Raw genomic sequence first — 20,514 nt, 5'->3', positions numbered from 1 at the left:
AAATTTGTTGCATTTTTGTTTGGTTTAAACTAATTACACCGCCATTACTAGCCCAGTGATAAGTGACAAAGAACAAGGAATGACCAGATAAGGGCAGAAATAAAACTGACCAGAAGAAAATAGAAATGTATCAATTTTTGTACGGCAAGTAAATAAGACATTTTACTTTAGGTGTGACTAAATATTTCAAAGGCCGCGTCCATGGATAGTGCTTGCGGGTGGAGGCGCGCTTCCGCTCGGCACTGAGCCCCTACAGCCGCAATGAGAGCGGCTTTAGAAGGGGCTAGCCTACGCTTCCGCAAGAGCGCGGAAGCGTAGGTCTTAGGGAAATTTAAAATCTTCGCGCTTGCCGGAGCGCAGGGCCGGTCACGTGAGCGGTTCGCCCAATGAGGGCGAACCAGCTCCGTGTCGTCACTGGCCCGCCCGCCGACACGCCCCCGGATGGCGCGCTGTCTAAGGCCAGGGAAAGCACCCGCTTTCCCTCAGCCTCAGCGCGCCTCCGCCCGCCAGGATTAACCATGGCCAAGGCCTTAGGAAGACAATTATGCTGTTAGGAGAGAGAAAAAACAAAAAAAAAACTTCCATTGCTATGTGGGACTGACCCTTTAATTAAGACACATCTGACAAGCTTTTATGCCTCGCTGGACTTGTTCAGACAATCAAGACTCAGTCATGTTAAATCTTTATCCATGTTCTGCACAGTGGTGCAACATTAATTATTGTGCATTAAATGAAGAAACATGGCAGAAAAGGCCACTCCTAGGTATTATTTCATCTGCAATCTGAATAATTTAACTATCATTATAGGCTAAAGCAATAAAATTCCAGGCATTATTGAAATCCCTGCTCTCTGGTTCAAATTCCGGGCCTTATTCATTCAGTAATGCCCGGAATTTTTGCAGCTTGCAATGTGTTTATTTCCAGCCAATCAGCTTTTCCTTTTGTCAGAACAGCTGTGAGACAGGGCAGGAGATTGGTCAGGAAGTAGCAACAAGACAGCGACTGCTCCCCCTCCCTCCGTGAACAGAGCTGACAGATTTAGTTGAATTGGGGAGGGGGAGTGTGTGTGTGTCAGCAGCAGCAGTGTTTATGGGTGTGGTGTGCTGTTGTGTTGTGTGTGTGTGGTGTGGTGTGCTGTTGTGTGTATGTGTGCTGTGGTGTGTGTGTGGTGTGCTGTTGTATTGTGTGTGTGTGGTGTGCTGTTGTGTTGTATGTGTGGTGTGCTGTATGTTTGTGTGGTGTGCTGTTGTGTTGTATGTGTGTGTGTAGTAGCAGCAGTTTGTGTGGCGCTGGTGTGTGTGTGTGTGTGTGTGTGTGTGTGTGTGTGTGTGTGTGTGTGTGTGTGTGTGTGTGTGTGTGTGTGTGTGTAGCTGATGTATGTGTATGTATATATATATATATATATATATATATATATATATATATGTATATATATATATATATATCTAGAGCTGCAGTGTCAGAGGGGGAGGCAGTGTGGATATAGATAGCTGCAGTGTAAATGTATATAGAGGTGGTTTAATGTATTTACCATTTTATTTTAATAAACAAAATCTATATAACTATACAAGTGTGTCTTATTTATGAAATAAACCTACATTTAGCCTATAATAGTAATAATCCCATCAGAACAGGGCATTACTGGCCAATAATGCCCTGTTCTGAGGGGATTATTACTTAATTATATGGACTTGACAGTTAATCCATAAATGCAGTTTCCAGAGTTTTCCCATAAAAATAGTCCTGGTTATGCATATTATCAGGGCTCGACAAATTATGCAAAACGCTGCTCACCAGACAAGAAAGGGACTCGCCCCCTCCTCCCCTCTGCCCAAAAGTGTTTTATTTAATGGCATGGCTGGTCGCTACACTGGTGCTCAAATCCTAAAGTAGATTATTAAAGGGTCCCTATGAAGAAGCGTCCATGCTACGAAACTGTAGGAAATCATGTGAAGATAAGAAAGCAACAGATCTCCGTGAGCTGCAGCACCGCACGAGAGCGACAACCTCCTGACAGACTGTCCGGAACCCACGAGAGCGACGCTGTGCTGTCAGTACCGTGACTAACGAGCGTTCCGTTCCCTGCTGCCTGCCCACCAATCTCTGGAGGCTAAATCCTGCTTCCCGTATATGAAAGAAGCTTCTTAATGTCTCGCCAGCTAGTAATATCTACTCACCACAGGCGAGCGGGCGAGTTTGACGAGCCCTGCAAATTATACATGTAGCCATGTTTAAAAATGGCATACAGTTCTCTCTCATGCTGGCAGTAAGCCTGGTAAATATGCAGGATTGCCAGCATCAATCATGGAGGTTTGCCCTCACACCCTGGTGAGGTGTCATATATATTCAAGGGGAGTGGTAACATAATCTGAGTCCACTGTTAGTGACATAAGAGGTGGGGCTATTTCCTAAGGTATATAAAGAGACAGCACTGCCCAAAGTTAGGTGTCAAGTGTGTTAACTAAGAGTTCAAGAGAGTGGTTCTATAGTGAGCAGTAAAGCTGACATGCCCAGAGAGTGCCTACACTGTGTCCAGGGACCTGGCACAGGGGGTGATCTCCCTGAGGGGAGAGGTGATCCAACTCCATTGCGAGGGCAGATTCTTCTGAAGGACAGGCTGTAGAACAGGGGTGGGGAATGTCCGGCCCGCGGGCCTTACATTTCGTCCGGCCCCCGGGAAGCAAGCCTGAGAGAAAGGTTTAAAAAAAAAAAATATATATATTTTTTTAAAACTCCCCCTTTCCCGATTGGCTGCCCGTGCTGTCACTCTGCCAATTTTTTTTTTGGCCCGCCTCTTCCTACAGCACTGCCCCCTCCCTTCTCTCCTCCAGTATTGCCGGGCTGATTAAGCTCCGCCCCTCTGTCCCTCCCTTTAGGCTCCGCCCCTGACAGTCTCTCAGCTGCACTGGCTACCTATGCAGCTCCAGCAGCCCATCCACGGGCCCCAGGTAACCCAAATGCCACCTTATACCTACTCTCAGGCACCTTACCCACCCCAAGGGGGGAGATGCATTATTTTTGTGTGTGTTTGCAGAGGTGGGCTTATTGTGTGTGTGTCACTGTGTGTCATTGTGTGTGTGTCTGTCTCAGTCATTGTGTGTGTGTGTGTGTGTGTGTGTGTCTGTCTCAGTCATTGTGTGTGTGTGTCAATGTCACTGTGTGTGTGTGTGTGTGTGTGTGTGTGTGTGTGTCAATGTCACTGTGTGTGTGTGTGTGTGTGTGTGTGTCAATGTCACTGTGTGTGTGTGTGTGTGTGTGTGTGTGTGTCAATGTCACTGTGTGTGTGTCTGTGTAAATGTCACTGTGTGTGTGTGTCTGTGTCAATGTCACTGTGTGTGTCTGGCAATGTCACTGTGTGTGTCTGTCACTGTCACTGTGTGTCTGGCACTGTCACTGTGTGTCTGGCACTGTCACTGTGTGTGTGTGTCACTGTCTATGTGTGTGTGTGTGTGTGTGTGTGTGTGTGTGTCACAGTCTCTGTGTGTGTCACTGTCTCTGTGTGTGTGTGTGTGTGTCACTGTCTCTGTGTGTGTGTGTCATTGTCTGTGTGTGTGTGTGTGTCACTGTCTCGGTGTGTGTGTCACTGTCTCGGTGTGTGTGTGTGTGTGTGTGTGTCACTGTCTCTGTGAGTGTGTGTGTGTGTCACTGTCTCTGTGCGTGTGTGTGTGTGTCACTGTCTCTGTGTGTGTGTGTCTCTGTGTGTGTGTGTGTCTCTCTGTGTGTGTGTGTGTGTGTGTCACTGTCTCTGTGTGTGTGTGTCTCTGTGTGTGTGTGTGTGTGTCTCTGTGTGTGTGTGTGTGTGTGTGTGTGTCACTGTCTCTGTGTTTGTGTGTCACTGTCTGTGTGTGGCAGCAGCCGCCTGAGGTGATTAAGGACCTGAGTATCACCAGGGCGGCGCGGGTAAGCAGCGCTCCGGGGGGGGAGAGGGTATAAGAGGAGTGGGGGATGGGGGGGGGGGGGGGGGAGGGGGTATAAGAGGCTAGAACGAGTCTGCGGTGGTAGAGACACCTCACTACCGCCTCTCCTCCTCCTCCCCACACCGGGCAGCAGTTGTGGAGGGTACCTGCTCCGATCCCGCCCTGCTCCGACCCCCCCCCCCCCTGTGCACTTACACAGCCCTCTTCCCCACACCGGGTAGCAGTTGCGGAGGAGGGCACCTGCTCCGATCCCCCCTGCTCAGATTCCCCCCCCCTTGCGCACTTACACGGTCCTCCTTCTCCCCACACCGAGCAGCAGTTGCGGAGGGCACCTGCTCCGATCCCCCCCCCCCCGATCAGATTTCCCTCCCCCTGTGTGTGTCAGAGAGAGTGTGTGTGTGTGTCTGAGAGAGAGAGTGTGTCTGAGAGAGAAAGAGTGTGTCTGAGAGAGTGTGTCTGAGAGAGAGAGAGTGTGTCAGAGAGAGAGAGAGTGTGTGTGAGAGAGAGAGAGAGTGGGTCTGAGAGAGTGTGTCTGAGAGAGAGAGTGGGTCAGAGAGAGAGAGTGTGTCTGAGAGAGAAAGAGTGTGTCTGAGAGAGAGAGTGGGTCTGAGAGAGAGAGTGGGTCTGAGAGAGAGAGTGGGTCTGAGAGAGAGAGTGGGTCTGAGAGAGAGAGAGAGAGAGACTGGGTCTGAGAGAGAGAGAGAGACTGGGTCTGAGAGAGAGAGAGAGTGGGTCTGAGAAAGAGAGAGTGGGGCTGAGAAAGAGAGAGTGGGTCTGAGAGAGAGAGTGGGTCTGAGAGAGAGAGTGGGTCTGAGAGAGAGAGTGGGTCTGAGAGAGAGAGTGGGTCTGAGAGAGAGAGTGGGTCTGAGAGAGAGAGAGGGTCTGAGAGAGAGAGAGTGGGTCTGAGAGTGAGAGAGAGAGTGGGTCTGAGAGTCTGAGAGAGAGAGTGGGTCTGAGAGTCTGAGAGAGAGAGTGGGTCTGAGAGTCTGAGAGAGAGAGTGGGTCTGAGAGTCAGAGAGAGAGAGTGGGTCTGAGAGAGAGAGTGGGTCTGAGCAAGAGAGTGGGTCTGAGAGAGAGAGTGGGTCTGAGAGTCTGATTTCCCTCCCCCCTGCCCGATTTCTGTGTGCGTGTGTGTGTGTAGTAGTATTCTTTCCCATTGAAACATAAACCCAGCCCCTGTTGTAAATCAGCTGTGAAATTGACAGTTTTACGACAGAGAAAAAAACCTCCTACAAAATTATGTTTGAACTAAACACTTCCATAAATAAATGTATTAATAACTTTCCTTAACTAACACACACACACACACGTGAGTCACATCAATACATTCAGGCACTCATGGCGGACGCAACAAGACTAAGCATGACCGTCTCACCACTAAACCTGAATGACAAATAAATATTTGTCCCTTATTACCTCTTAAACATGCAGTGTGTGATGTCAGAACATGCCCCTCAGTGACATGATTACAGATGTGTAACTCTTATTATGCAGAGGAGATAATAAGACATGATATTCTCATTTTTAATAAAGACCTTCAATGAGGGCTTATCCTGTGGGTCACCTTTCTCTGAAACGTATCAGCGATTATTCATAAACTTTGATGCGGACAGACAAGTATCAGATTAAAGTTTACGGCCCCTAGACCCCACGTGTCACTTTTAGTGGGCTATCCATGACAGCCCCCACCCCCGCACCACAATTACGTCCCTTTGAAGCTCAGAGCAGACCCAAGAAAACAGTCCTGACCTGTTTCAAACCCAGCATGTTTGTATTTTTTAAACCAATTGTAGCTCATTGACCCCTGAAGCACCAGGTGGGATTAAAATACCTAAAATCTCTTGATATTATCATGACATTATAAAACAGTGTTTTTCAACAGGGGTTCTTAGGAGTCCTCGGGTTCCCTGGGCATCACTAATGTGTTCCTGGCAATTTTCTGGTCATTTGAATATTGTACCGGGAACTCCGGTTATGGCGCCGACAGGGAAGGAAACAGAGAGGAGCTCTGTTGAGCCTTGAAAGGAAAAGCCCCTAGACCCTGCTAAAAGAAAAAACAGCAAAAGAAACCGGAGATTATCTGTACCTCCCTGCAGCCCACCGCAGCTCTCTATGGCCGCAGCGGCACCGCTAGCGCTGACTGCACTGAGCTTGCCGCTTTTAGTTACATAAATGTATATGGGCAAGTCCCCGCTCGCTTTCCCTGGCCCTGCGGTTGCTAACCGCACGCGCTGTCAGCAGCCGTCAGGGGGTGGGCCGGGGGCGGGCGCGTCACTGGCCGGGGGCGGGCCAGTGACGTCACGGAGCTGGTTCGCCCTCATTGGGCGAACCGCTCACGTGACCGGCCTGTCGCGCCGGCAAGCGGGGGAATTTTAAATTCCCCTAAGACCTGCGCTTCCGCAAGCGCGCGGAAGTGCAGGTGAGCCCCTACTAAAGCCGCTCTAATTGCGGTTGTAGGGGCTCAGTGCTGAGCGGAAGCGCGCGTCAGCACGCTTCCGCCAGCAAGCAGAAAACATGGCCATGGCCTTAGACTCGCCCTGCTAGCAAGCAGCAAGATAATAAACAAGAATAAATAATGACTATTTTCAGCAGATCTTTCCAAAAGCCTACAGATTCCTACAAACAGATACAAACTCCTAGACCAGAATCATCCATGGAAAAATATTTCCCTAAGCAACATCCCATGGCACCCAAAAGGCAAGAGAAAGCAGACAAACGTCCTAAAATGGTAGATGAAAGACATGAGACAAATATGTCTGACAAGCAGGCTTCAAGATCGGACACTAGCATGCACAACTTCATAAATGGACTATAAAACATTGGCAAAGGCTGTAACTGAGGAGTTCTTGCCAAGAATTCAGCATAATACATTCACATGCAAAACAACAATAGTTACGTATTATTTTTGGCAGATAACCGCGTTAGTGTGGTATTTACCGTGAATGCTCCAAGGATTGCGCACCTCTACAGCAAGGATTACAAATGAACCAATGATCACTGGGGAAGTTAAGATTTCTTAATGTCCTCACAAGAATATGCTGCTACTTTGAAGATATTCAGACACTCTGGCAGAAAGACATGTACTTAGTACAAGAAAGTGGAGGAATATGTGCAGGCAATGAGACAGCAATACCATGGCGCAGACAGGGGCGCCAGGAATGAGACGGACAGCAGAGAACGCGACCCTCAAGATAGACGTGAGAGAAGTCCACAGATGGTCAAAGGACGTATAGCATAAGAATGTACGCTTTATGTGCTACAGGACAGGGGTGGTATGTGATTCAAAATATTAGAAAACAAACTATGGCTGTTGTGCATAGATATTTAAAAACGGATAAACGGCATACATCTAAATAAGTAGAGATTGGGAGGGGGGGGAAGAAGGGGGAGAAATACAAATAAAAAATAATCAGAAAGAGAGGGAAGCACGCAAAGATCTTACAGCAGCAGGGTACAGGGAAGGAGAGGATGGGGGGGGGGTCATAGTATATATTCCTATTGATCAAAATAATATTAGATCAATAGTAGTTCTCTGTCGGAAAAGTCAGTTACAAGAAAACGTTATATAAAAAGTTATGAGTTAAAAGTTATACTTGAAAATCTTGGGGGGGGGGGGGTAACGGGGGTACAAACTGAAGAAAAGGTCAAGACGCTACAAGACAAAGTATAGGGAACCAGATGAAACACAATATGTACACAGAAAATGAGCCATGTCATGGAATGTTAAGGGGTTAAATAACCCCATTCAAAGAAAAAAGGTGCAAAATGATTTTAAAATGGTAAAAGCAGACATTGACTACCTGCAAGAAACACATTTACATGCTAAAGAAAGCATCAAACTGCTGAGACACTTAGTCAGACTGCATCTCCTCCCCAGCAAAAGGGAAGGAGGCAGGGGTCCAATATTAACACAAATATACCAATGGAAATTGTTTTGACCTGTAGCACAGGCGGAAATCAAAATATTAGGGGAAAATTACACACTGCAATATTTATGGTCCAAAATGATCATAATTCAAATATCTTTCAGGATACTGCTGTAAAAAAATGTATACAGTAGAACCAATAACTTGATAATAGGAGGCGATATGAACTCAATACAGGATAATTATCTAGATAGATCAGGGACAAGAGTAAGCACAGCAAGAAATAACAGAACAAAAATATGCAGCTTTTCAGGGAAATTCTGGGAGTAAGAGATCGTCGGAGAAATCTAAATCCAATCAAGAGAGAATATTCATTTTACTCAAATGTACATAACACTTTTTCCAGAATAGATTGCATTTTAATTAGCCCGCACCCAAAGGGAAAATACCTGGCACACATATAAGAGAGCGATAGTAATATCAGACCACGCAGTAGTAAGGCTAGATATAAAGGTGGGAATAGAACAAAAATGGCACGAATATATAAAGAATACACAACTATTTAGCAAATAATTAACATTTAAGAAATTATTTGATAAATAAATGGGAGACGATGCAGAAACAAATAAGGAGCACATGCAGTATAAGACCTGTTGCTATATTGGGAATCAAAGGGCAGCATATTATATCCTAAGGGGGCAAATAATATATCCTAAGGGGGCATATTATATCCTAAGGGGGTATATTATATCCTATCTTGCCAGATTTAAAAAAAATTTTTTTAAAGGGTATAATAATTTGCCTCTGCAAGCAATGAACTCACCAAAGCTTGCAGGGAATCCAAACTTTCTCCTACACTAAATAATATGCCACGTTATTTGCAAAAAAAAAAATAGCAGCATGTTAAAAAAGAAGGAAAGCAAGACACGTCAATTCAAAGAAAACTATACTCCCCATACTGAAACAAGACACGCACATTGCTGAGTCATTTAGAAAAGAATTTCAGAAACCACACCCATTACCAAGATACGAGATGAAACATCAAAAAGAACATGTGAGCCGAAAAAAACAAATGAAGTATTTAAAAAAATGTCAATGGGCGTCTTTATACAGCGGAAAGAGGGAAAAAAATACTTTAAACACACAGATGCAGCGGCCATAATTGTAACAAATCACGCGTTGTATACCTCGGAATACCCACATCATGGCGCGGGATTTCTTCCAACCGTACCGCCTTAAGACGCAAGTGCAGAACTTGGCATTTTAGTGTTCTGGTTGTTAAACACCTGAAATTGACACAGTAGCACAGTACTGTACACATTACAATTCATTCATTTCATTGCACCCAAAGAAACAGAATCCATGAAATGCAAACAAAGCAATCGCGATAAGCGCGGGTGCTGGGGCGATAAGCCGCGTTCATGCCGCGTGGAGTACAGCAGAGCACACGAAAACGGTGTCGTGATTTTTTTAAATAACGGCCGCTGCAGCTGTACAGTTACCTAAAATCACAAAAGTAGAGATGAAACTACTTCACTGTACAAAACACAGCAAAAGAAATAACAGAAACAATAAAAAATAAACTACAAAGCACCAGGACGGGATGGTCTGACCGGTGAATACTTTAAATAAAATTCTAAATATAGAGGTGGCAAACCCGCTGAGAATCATTGAATTACATTTTTTGAAAGAAGCAACACTTTTAGATTCAAGCCAAACTGCACACATTAGCATTTTTCACAAATCAGGAAAAGATCCATTAAAACCAGAATCATATTGTCCAATCTCCCTAATAAACCAAGACAAGAATTTACATTGCATCAGATCTCAGACGCGCTATTAGAGAGGGTTGGGGGTTCCTTACAATGCATCAGATCTCAGACGCGCTATTAGAGAGGGTTGGGGTTCCTTACATTGCATCAGATCTCAGACGCGCTATTAGAGAGGGTTGGAGTTCCTGACAATGCATCTGATCTCAGACGCTCTATTAGAGAGGGTTGGGGTTCCTTACAATGCATCTGATCTCAGATGCGCTATTAGAGAGGGTTGGGGTTCCTTACAATGCATCAGATCTCAGACGCGCTATTAGAGAGGGTTGGGGTTCCTTACAATGCATCTGATCTCAGACGTGCTATTAGAGAGGGTTGGGGTTCCTTACAATGCATCTGATCTCAGACGCGCTATTAGAGAGGGTTGGGGTTCCTTACAATGCATCTGATCTCAGATGCGCTATTAGAGAGGGTTGGGGTTCCTTACAATGCATCTGATCTCAGATGTGCTATTAGAGAGGGTTGGGGTTCCTTACAATGCATCTGATCTCAGAAGCACTATTAGAGAAAAGGCGAAAGAGTAATAAACGACCATATGTGTACCACAAGAAAAAGAAAAAAAAGAAATGTGTCCATTTTTTGCACAAGTAAATAGCGCACAATTTTACTGTTGGGGTGATGCAATATATCTAAGAGAGACAATGATGCTGTTGGAGAAAGAACAAAGCCCCTCCCACCCCCACTTTTTGTACGTATCATTTTATGTTGGTCCAATAAAAAGTTATGCAATTTATGGACTATTTTCTTTGGTGCCAATACTATAATTATATACTATCTATACAGAAAGGTTTACCTATTAATGTAATAGATATTTGTGATATACTTGATGTTCTTTGTTAACCACTGTACTAAACACGGAGTGAATTCTTTACGAAAAAAGTTGTTTTATGTCAAAAGTTCTAGCAGCATGTGTGGTTCTGGAGAAATATACGTTTGTTGTAGCTGTAACACCTTTGAATGGAACAACATTGGCGTTCTTCATATGAGTAAGCAGTGTGACATTGTAAAATCTCACAGGCACCTTACTCATGTGCAGTGTGTGACTGTGACATCTTATTTAATTAGCTGGTTGCCCCAAACAGCTATAGCAGAAATAGCTCCATTAACGTAATATTTGTAGTAAATTCTTACTAATTAACAAGTTTACTATAGTGCAGCAGTGCGCAAACTGGGGACGCAAGATTTTCCAGGGGGGGATGGGAGGGGGGGGGGGGGGGGGGGCGCAGCGGTTTAAATTTCCCCCCAAGGCATTTAAATTAATGCCAGGGGGTTGCGTGAGGCCCCTGACTCTTCCCTTACCTTGGCAACGCAGCATCAAATGAAGCTGCAGGGTCACGTGACCCCACAGAGACAAGGTATGGAGGGCAGTGCGCGAACAGGGGAGGGGAGCAGGCGGGGGGGGGGGGGGGGGGGGGCAGTTTGCTCACCCCTGAGAGCAAAAGCAAAAAAAAAAATAGAATTATATGTATTTTAAGCAGCATTACTAACAATCAACTTTCTTATCTATCTAGGTTATGTACAACATTGGTACTTTTTCCTCCAATGCACAAGGTCTCACCCCAACACTACTCCCACAGAAACTAGAACGTATGTGCAGGGCTGCCAGCAGTGGGTGATAGCCAGGACAACGGTACCTGGAGAAGGAGCGGCATACCGTCAGCCAACATCAAGGGTTCGGACAATCCTCCGTGCTAGGCTTTGACACCTACGCCACCCTGCCCCCCTCCCCAGCCTCTCAACAATTCCCTCTTCCCACACAATTGCAGCCTACCCCGCTCAACACTCACGGCGGACATCATGTGTCGGGCTCTGAGAAACCTGCCTGGTGACTGCGTAATGGGAGGGCTCAGCACTGTGGATTCAAGCTTACACATCCTATCAAGATCCATAGGAAAGACCACGTACCTTAGGAGAACAATTGAAGTGCATTCCAGGAACTGGGAGTGTTGTTACATACATAGTTATACACCGATATAGGTACAGAGTACCCACTAAACAAAAAAATCTTCGGCTAATGATTGACCTAGAGGAAGAAAACATAGAAAGAATTAATACAGGCAATATGACAAAAAAAAACACACACTGTAATATTAATCGCGAAGATTTTTAGAAAAATTATTGTATTAAATATTTAAACCCGTAATGTACAATAGTTGAAAGGATCAAAATGGAATACATGAAAAGGAATCACAACCATTTTTATTATATTGTTTTTAGAAGATGCAAAATATGTCGAAACGGACTGCATTGTGAATTTTCTAAAGTGCTTCACATTTCAGGTCCCCAAAACATTGACATGTTTTGTTATTGTGTTACTTGGAGTTTGATTGTTGGCATACATTATAGACTTTTACTAAGGGCCTGTTACATTATAAAACATGTAGAAATGGTGTTAGCTGTATGGGACCGAGTGCTTGCACTACACAGGATTGTTAAAAACCCAATGAATTTTTTTTGTTGTGTTTAATAATACACCATAAGTCAAGAGATATTTATGTACCAAAAGGCTGCGGTTATAGTCCTGGCTACAGCGACTGCGTGCAGCCGCAAAGCAACTCAATGTAGTCCGTAGCGACAGCAACTTGTGACGTCACAGCGACAAAAATCACTGTAGTCAAAAGATTGAGATTTAGAGACCGCCACACCACGTGACTTGCAGCAGCCAATCACACAGCCCCTAGCCGCCAGCGACATCACGGGTCGCGTCGACAGTACTATAAGCGTAACCCAATAAAGATGTGGACAAGAAAAACATTCCAGAAGGCCCACTCTTCTGTGTTATTAATTGTTTTAATGATGGGAACAGGCGGATCCTCTCGAGTTGAACCTTGCTATTTTCCCCAGTTCACAAGACACCTACCAGGGAAGTTACCAGTTTAAATCTCCCCTCAGGGGAAAGAAAAACAGCTGTCAAATCTTGGACCAATAGGAAGCTGCAACATCATCAGCTGTGGCTTCCTATTATATGGCCATTTAAATCCCCTTTAAAAATAAATAAAGTAAAAAGGTGATAATACTGGTAAGATAATCCGTAATTATCTCGGGAACGACACTTCAGTCTCAATGTGTATGTTTCAAAAGTTAGGAGTCTTACTCTCTCCCAACACCCCTTTTGTTTTCAGTTCTTCCTAATACAGTATGTTATTAATTTATGTTGTTATAAACCATTTGGGCTTTAAAAAGAATACATTTAAATTTCCAACCATGTAGCTTTCAATTTCATATTAAATAATATTATCTGGAAACAGCAGGCTTAATACAAGTATGTATATTTACACACACACGCCTAAAATTCCCCCCCTGCAGCCTGCGTTCTTGGGAGTCACTACCGCGACTACAAAAAGCACGCCCCATACTAGCAAGAGCAGAAAATAGGATAGGGCGACCTGAGACCAGCCACGGCAGTGACTGGCCAGCAAAGCCAACCCCTGCCAGCCCCACCCCGTGCGGCTCAACTCAAAACACTGCCTCCTAAAAATGATAGCTGGCGCCTACGTTTTTCAAGTGTGTGTTGCGCGCAATATAGGATTTCCAAAATAGTCCGATAAAATTTGTCTCTCTAAACACACCCAATTTGACAGAAGCTTGGAAACGCAAATGCAGCCATCAAAGAAAATTCCCAGTATCTATACATACATGCACATATCCCCCAAACCGAAAACTACTTGGAAGGCGAGTTCCTCGATACGTAGCTGGCCCCCCATCCCCATCCCCCACAAAAAAACAAAACATTTTTTTTGTAATGACCTAAAACAAATGAGAGCAGATTTAGTTCCCTTCAGTACATTGGAAATGAAGCACACATTCTTGGGGGCATCTGATTGGGGGAGGGTTAATCAAATGTTTCATCGGCCCGTATCCTCATTCTAATAAGAGAGCTAATAGATATGAGCGGGTGGGGACTTTGCCTTTACACACTCTTGATGAACAGACTGTGCCATCATTGAATATGTGATGTCATGTATGACTTGTAATCTTAAGTGCACAGAGACAATGACAATTGTTCCTGGCTAATACTTCTGGGAAAGTACAAATCTTTCAATCACCCTCTTATTGTGACATTTATGTGTGTGGAAACGAGGAACAGTTTGTGCCGTGTCAGACCAAGCAGGAAGCTAATAATTAATCTCGTTGCATTTCAGCCCCCCAGTGATGGGAATAAATCAAAGATGGCCACCTTAAGACTTAACCCCTTGAGCGCCGAAGGGTCCACGGCAAATCTAACCTTTTTCCTGGTGTGGAGGGGAGGTGGGAGAAATGCAACCACCCCCCCCCCTCTATACCTATGTATCGTGCTCTACACTAACTGTACCGATTTCTGCTCACCTAACACAGGAGATCTCAACTCCAGTCCTCAAGATTGATTGAGCCACCTGTGCTAAAGCAGGAAAATCCTTAAAACCTGACCTGTTGGGGAGGGGGGGCTTCCTGTTGTTTGAAACCCTGAACCTTCAGTTTAACCGGTAGCCAGGTCTAATTGCACATGTTTAGAAACCTTAATATGAGATGGTCCCTTGCTTGGAAGTCCCCCTATCCCAGATAGAAAGATCTACTGTGTACCAAATTTTGGAAGGCCTGGCAATGCATTGCAGAGCAATGGCAGCTAAGGCCTTGGCCATGTTAGTTGCTTGCTGGCGGAAGCGTGCTGACGCGCGCTCCCGCTCAGCACTGAGCCCCTACAGCCGCAATTAGAGCGGCTTTAGTAGGGGCTCACCTGCGCTTCCGCACGCTTGCGGAAGCGCAGGTCTTAGGGGAATTTAAAATTCCCCCGCTTGCCGGCGCGACAGGCCGGTCACGTGAGCGGTTCACCCAATGAGGGCGAACCAGCTCCGTGACGTCACTGGGGAAATTCAAGGCAATGCAACTTGAAGCCATGTTTTTGGAAACAAGTTCTAAATGATATCGGCCACCTTCCCGCACCATCATAAAATGGTTTAATAATGATATACAAACAAGGTATGGGGAGTAAAACTCTCCACTGTAGAGTACACTAATGATCAAGAACACTTGAGTACATTACCATTACTGAGACAGGCCCCCTAAACCTGCATTACCCCATAATAACACTGCATACAGTAATTCCACCGCAGCCAGGCATTCTGGGTAATGACATGCAAATTAGCACTCCTAATGCGTCACTTTATCTTCTTATCCCCTTTAACGTTTAATAGTGAGAAACACGGACTTACAGATATACTATAGCAAATGTTATTACACCCGTGAGCGCAATGCGGTACGTTAACACTGCCATGTTATTACTGCGAGCTTCATCACAAGCGCCACTGAAAACAATGGTAACGCGTGTGATGCTCATGGCATTATTTCCTGTGCTATTCCGTGTTGACGGGGTGATAACACTGGCTACATCTGCACTCTGAGTTCTCCAGGCACAAAGACCCCCTGCTTCAGTGATATAATAATGTCATTTTTGCTGCCTGAGGTGCAGAGATAAAGTGACTTGCCACATCATCAAGGAGTAAGCAGACACGGAGATTTGAACGCCATTCATCTGCTTCAAAGGCAGTGTTCCTGACTAATTAGGATACTCCTAATAATTATTAGCTGTTTATGCTATGTTTATCTTCTATATTAAGATCCTACTGCTTCTTTAATCTTTTCATACTAAACCATAAAAACACTATTTAACCCTACAAGTCATGTGGTTTGGCACGCCAGGGGCCCCATGAGGTAGTGGCTATGTCATGCCCAGGGAGGTGGTCTTTCCTGTTTAGATCACGTCCTGCGTTCCCATGGAGCGCCAGACGCAGTCTGCCCTGGGAGGAGACAGCAGGGGCCCTCTCCCGTTTCCTGAAAATTGGCTGTTGCTGCCATGTGCCCGCCCAGTGCTGCAGGGGTCACGCCGGTTTCAGCACCGCGATTCACAGGAGTTCGTGAGATACTTAGCGGTGAATTAAGTGTTTAAATTTCTCTCCAGGAAAAACAAAATGGCGTGACCAATAGGAAGCTGAAACTTCGGCTTTGGTTTCCTATTGGACAGTCACTTAAACCCCCTTTCAAAAGGAGGAAGTATGCTGGTAAATTCCCAGGTAAGTACTTTATCTTGGGAACTGGAGGGTCCAGCGGCGGATTTCGAAACCCCCATGGCACTTACATGTGCCGGCTGCCTCCTTTCTGCCGCCCTCCTCCTCGTTCCGGTTCGCAGTGTCAAAAGACGCGGCGGGTGTCACAGGGCATCTCGTTGCCAGAGCAACGCGACTTCGCGGCGTCAACTGACGGCATGACGTCACGTTACCATGGCAACGAGATGCTGTGTGCCGCCACTTGCGAATCGGAAGGAGGAGGAGGGCGGCAGAAAGGAGACAGCAAGGAGGCGCCCGGCATATGTAAGTGACTTCCCATCAGGCCCGAGAGCCCGGCAAATGTATATGGGGCGGACATTTTTGCCACCCCACGCCTAACAGGAAATCTGTCACTGGGTGTCTCTCTGAATGGTGACAATAGCATGGTTCAGTTCTGGAAGACCCCACGGGTCCCACACTAAAAGTAAGAAGGGGTCACGTAGTTACCGAGGATTGCGGCTCTAAAGGAGTAATCCAAGTAGCCCCGGGGGCCCCCGGCTTCCAGAGAAACCGGCGGAGGAGGTGCCGGCGTATCCTGCAAGTTTAATGCTCCCCGCCATGTGGGCCAGGAAGCCACACCAGAGGACGTCCCGGCTTCCTATTGGCCCGCAGGACGCGGGAGCTTTGAAAAGCGGCCATTACGTGAACCTCAGCTAGCGAGACTGAGCGGCTACCGGCACACCCAATGGAGGCAAGTGTGTCCGGAAGCAGGGGGTCCCGGAACAGAAATTAATGGGGTTCAGCTCCAGAGACCCCCTGCTTCAATTCTTTAAAAAAAAAAAAAAAAAAAAAAAAGGGGGGGGGGGGGGGCGTGCGGGGGAGATGGGAGATTTCCGCTTAATAAGACAAGTTAAAAGTTCAAAATGTTTTATTTTAAAATCATTTACTAGTGTGTGAGACACACTGATATCTATCCAACCTGCTATATTGATATATAGCAGGGGAGCGCAAACTTTTGAAGCTGCACCCCCCTGCCTGGCCTCCCCCGGTCTCACGCCTCCTCTCCTACCTGCGTCAAATGACGCTCCGGGGTCCTGTGACATGACGCCGGTGACGTCACATGACCCCGCGGCATCATTTTACGCTGTGTTGCCATGGAGACACGCCTGAATCCCGGTAAATGATACTGTTGCACAGGCCTCACGCGATCCCCGGCATTTAATTTAAATGCCTTGGGGAAGAGCGCGGGACCTCTGCAACCGCCCGCGCCCCCCCAGACAAATGTCCCGCCCCCCCCGGGGGATGTGCCCCCCAGTTTGCGCACCGCTGATGTATAGCTCACTTTATAGCAAGGTAAAGAAGGGCACTCTGGCCCATTACCGGTTTGCTTCTACAGCAGTCCAATCGCATCCAGGGAGTGCAGCTCAAAGTCGTGATGACCCAAGGGTGTAAGTAATTGCAGACACAGCCAGAAAAAAAGCAAAATTAGGCTTGTTTTATAGTTGGTGTGTACGGGTCTGTGCTGTGAGCGACGTGCACAGGTGTGTGTGTATATAGATTGTTTTTTTATTAAGTAATAAATTATTAACTTTCAAACAGATATGTTGTGAGAATAAATAATTTATTAACATAAAGTGCAGCTTTGATAAATACACACACACACACACACACACACACACACACACACACACACACACACACACACACACACACACACACACACACACACACACACGTCTCACTGTAAGGTCCGGGGGAACACCTCTCTCTAAGGTGGTTCCTCCCGCGACTTTACCTGCCTCCGCTCCAGCTCTGCCTCCTCGCCGCCGTGGGCGGGATCTCCCTTCCCCTCCACGCGGCGGCTACTTGACTCGCGCATGCGCACGCACGGCCGAGGACCTTTACGTCCTCCCTCAGGAGGAGTTCCCGCCCCCAGCTGAGGCCACGCGCGCCTCTCCATCTTCCCTGGGGCCGCTCCCTCGTTACTCTCCCTCTCCCTATTGGTCCTTCCGCCTACTTATACCTTGCTCAGCCATTCATTCTTTGGCTGAGCATAGCTTTGTATGACCTGTGTTAACCACGGTCGTGCCTGCCTCAGTTCCTGTCTCTTTGTCTCCTTAGTGATCCCTTGCGTACCGAACCGGCCTGGCTGTGTATCCGCTCTGGACTTCGACCCTTGGTTTGTATCCTGACCTCCTGGACTCCCCGACCCCTTCACCTCGGTTTGCGAATTCCGACCTACCTCCCGTCTCTGGACCCCAGGCTCTCGGTACCAACTATCTTCTGGAACCTCCCTTCTCGTCTGGCGAGTATCTTACTTTATCATATACTCCCAGACGTCTATTTTCCACTGTCCAGGCGTGTCCCCGTAGCTGTGGGTGCAGTTTGTTACCCATCTCACCTCAGTTTCGGGGTCCCTCCTTGTCCGTGGTGAGCACAGCGTAACAGTTGGGGACACAGGACCAGGCTTCTGGGGTAGTTGCCTCATTCTTTTAGTGGTGGTGCAGCGCCTCCATCCTCTATACCTTCCCAGGGATGTGGGGTAGGACCCGTATAGAAGAATTGACCCCGGTCCCAGGGTGGATGCTCCAGAATCCCACAATAGTCTTTAGTAAGATCAGCAAGGTCTCTCTTTATTGCCTCTAGATGGCACACAGCAGCCTTGCAGCACGCAGCCTCAACAACAGCAGCAATAGCAGCAGCGCACACAGATATCCCAAGGTGTACAGCCTTTCTCCTCTCCGCTGCTCTCTCACTGAGTGGTAGCTGTGCCAAAAGATTCTTTTCACAGTCCTCCGCCCGATCGGCCGGCTCCACGCTCACTGCGTGCGCAGCCCTAGCATAGAACGGCTGGCTAACCACAGCCAACTCTAAGTGCCGCGTGCGCACGGCGGTGAAAGCGCACCCACTATATTACAGGCATTAGGCATAAAATAATTAGACATCCAGGGCAACTCAAATAGACAGATCAATTTATTGCAAAGCTCAGCTATAGATGGACAAGATGAAACGCACCTACACATTTCATGCCGGAGCACTTTATCAAGTGATAAAGTGATAGTGGTCAGGCATGAAACGCGTAGGTGCGTTTCATCTTGTCCATCTATAGCTGAGCTTTGCAATAAATTGATCTGTCTATTTGAGTTGCCCTGGATGTCTAATTTTTTATGCCTAATATGGCTTTTTTCTGGTTGTGCTCTGCAATTAATAAACGCACAGATACCCCACAAGCTCTGAGAAACCCCAAACATTACTATATATATATATATATATATATATATATATATATATATATATATATATATATATATATAGTGGTTGACAAATCACCAAAAAATCTACTCGCCACCTAGTACCAAACGTGTGCTGCTTGGGCCAAAATTTACTCGCCCGGGGGTTAAATCCACTCGCCCGGGGCGAGTAAATGTATAGGTTTGTCGAACACTGTATATATATATATATATATATATATATATATATATATATATAATACTGAGTTAAGTTATGGTGAGTAAAAAAAGTGACAAAAACCCTCCACAGGAAAGCAAATATGCAAATATAGCTGTATGCTCATCTGCATGTCTTAGGCTTAGGGGTTGCAGACCTGCCTAAGACATGCAGATGAGCATACAGCTATATTTGTATATATATATATATATATATATATACATATATATACACATACATACATACATATATATGTGTGTGAGTGTGTGTGTCAAAAGGAGTGCTAGTGGGCGTGCCTTGAAGTGGCTAGAAGGGTTAAGATGTATGTCCAAAGGGTTGAACTAAATGACCCCTTTTCAAGAGAATATATAGGTATTGCACTGTGTATTTTTGTCACATTGGAAGTAGCTTTGGGCATCTGTTTGTTTTTTGGGCTCTGCAATTACGTACACCCTTAGGTCTTATAGGATAAATCAGTCATTATCCTTAGTGCACTTTCATTCAAAGCAGAACGGCCCATCTAAGTGCCCACAATATACAGGCGACTAAGAACGAAGCCCATGCATTGTGACCTGTAACACTTTCTCTACGCTCGCGTCATTACTTACGGTATACATCAGAGGTGGCCACCAACAGGTTAAGTTAAGCAGGGATACCCTGAAAACCTGGCCTGTTGGTGGCCCTTGAGGGCTGGAGTTGGCCAGCCCTGGTATACATCACCTATCTCCAAACAGCGAAACAAAACAACGATGCAGAATTTGCCGTGGATAATACTTAATAAGAAACAGTGTTTCTTACGCACCCGCCCCGAACCCTTCTAGTCTGAGAGATAAGCGTTGTTCATTACATTTCAAATACGACCATTCGATTTACAAACCCACGGTGGTATATGTGGAAACCTGCTTATAATTTGCTATGTCACTTTAGTTTAACCAGTTTCGTATGAACTGTAATTAACTTAATTATTAACCAACCAATGGAGAGCATCAGCAATGAAACCTATAAATGGGGGTTCCTTGCTAAAGGATTACAGAAAGCCAGTGACTTTGCTTTAGTACAAGGACGTGCTGGCACACAGTATGCTAGTGCAATCAGAAAGATGCAGCGAGGAACTGTGCTGTGCTGAAGCGGGTTACACTGGTTGCTATTTTTAGAGGCCCCATCAATATTATTTCGCATCAAAATAGTGTCAGTATGTGATCAGTGGGGGTGGGGAGAAACAATACAGAACTATTTGTTGGTCAACAATACAAACATGGTCTCATCCAAGTTTCCTTCACGAGTACCCTGTCCTAATATGGGTTATATATCCCAATGGCAGCAAACGTGTGGTCTTGTCTTTAAGCAAAAGCCTATTGTATTCCCGGAACAAAATCCACATTCTACAGCAGGGGTCGCCAACCCCAGTCCCCAAGATCTACCAACAGGTCCGGCT

General features: G+C 46.0%; 1 protein-coding gene across 9 annotated transcripts in view; it reads right to left on the bottom strand.

The window, feature by feature from the left end:
- The window catches only part of SGMS1 (sphingomyelin synthase 1), a 285,401-nt gene that overhangs the window by 25,948 nt on the left and 238,939 nt on the right, over nucleotides 1-20,514 (bottom strand). For all 9 annotated transcript variants that reach the window (XM_075612914.1, XM_075612913.1, XM_075612915.1 and 6 more), the window contains one exon: nucleotides 11,518-11,635. In XM_075612914.1, the coding sequence (XP_075469029.1) occupies nucleotides 11,518-11,635 (118 nt within the window). The remainder of the gene's footprint in view (nucleotides 1-11,517; nucleotides 11,636-20,514) is intronic.

Source organism: Ascaphus truei, chromosome 8 (genome assembly GCF_040206685.1).
Source record: "Ascaphus truei isolate aAscTru1 chromosome 8, aAscTru1.hap1, whole genome shotgun sequence".
Lineage (NCBI taxonomy): Eukaryota > Metazoa > Chordata > Amphibia > Anura > Ascaphidae > Ascaphus > Ascaphus truei.
The sequence above is the reverse complement of the archived record's forward strand: the minus strand, read 5'-3'. Positions and strand labels throughout refer to the sequence as shown.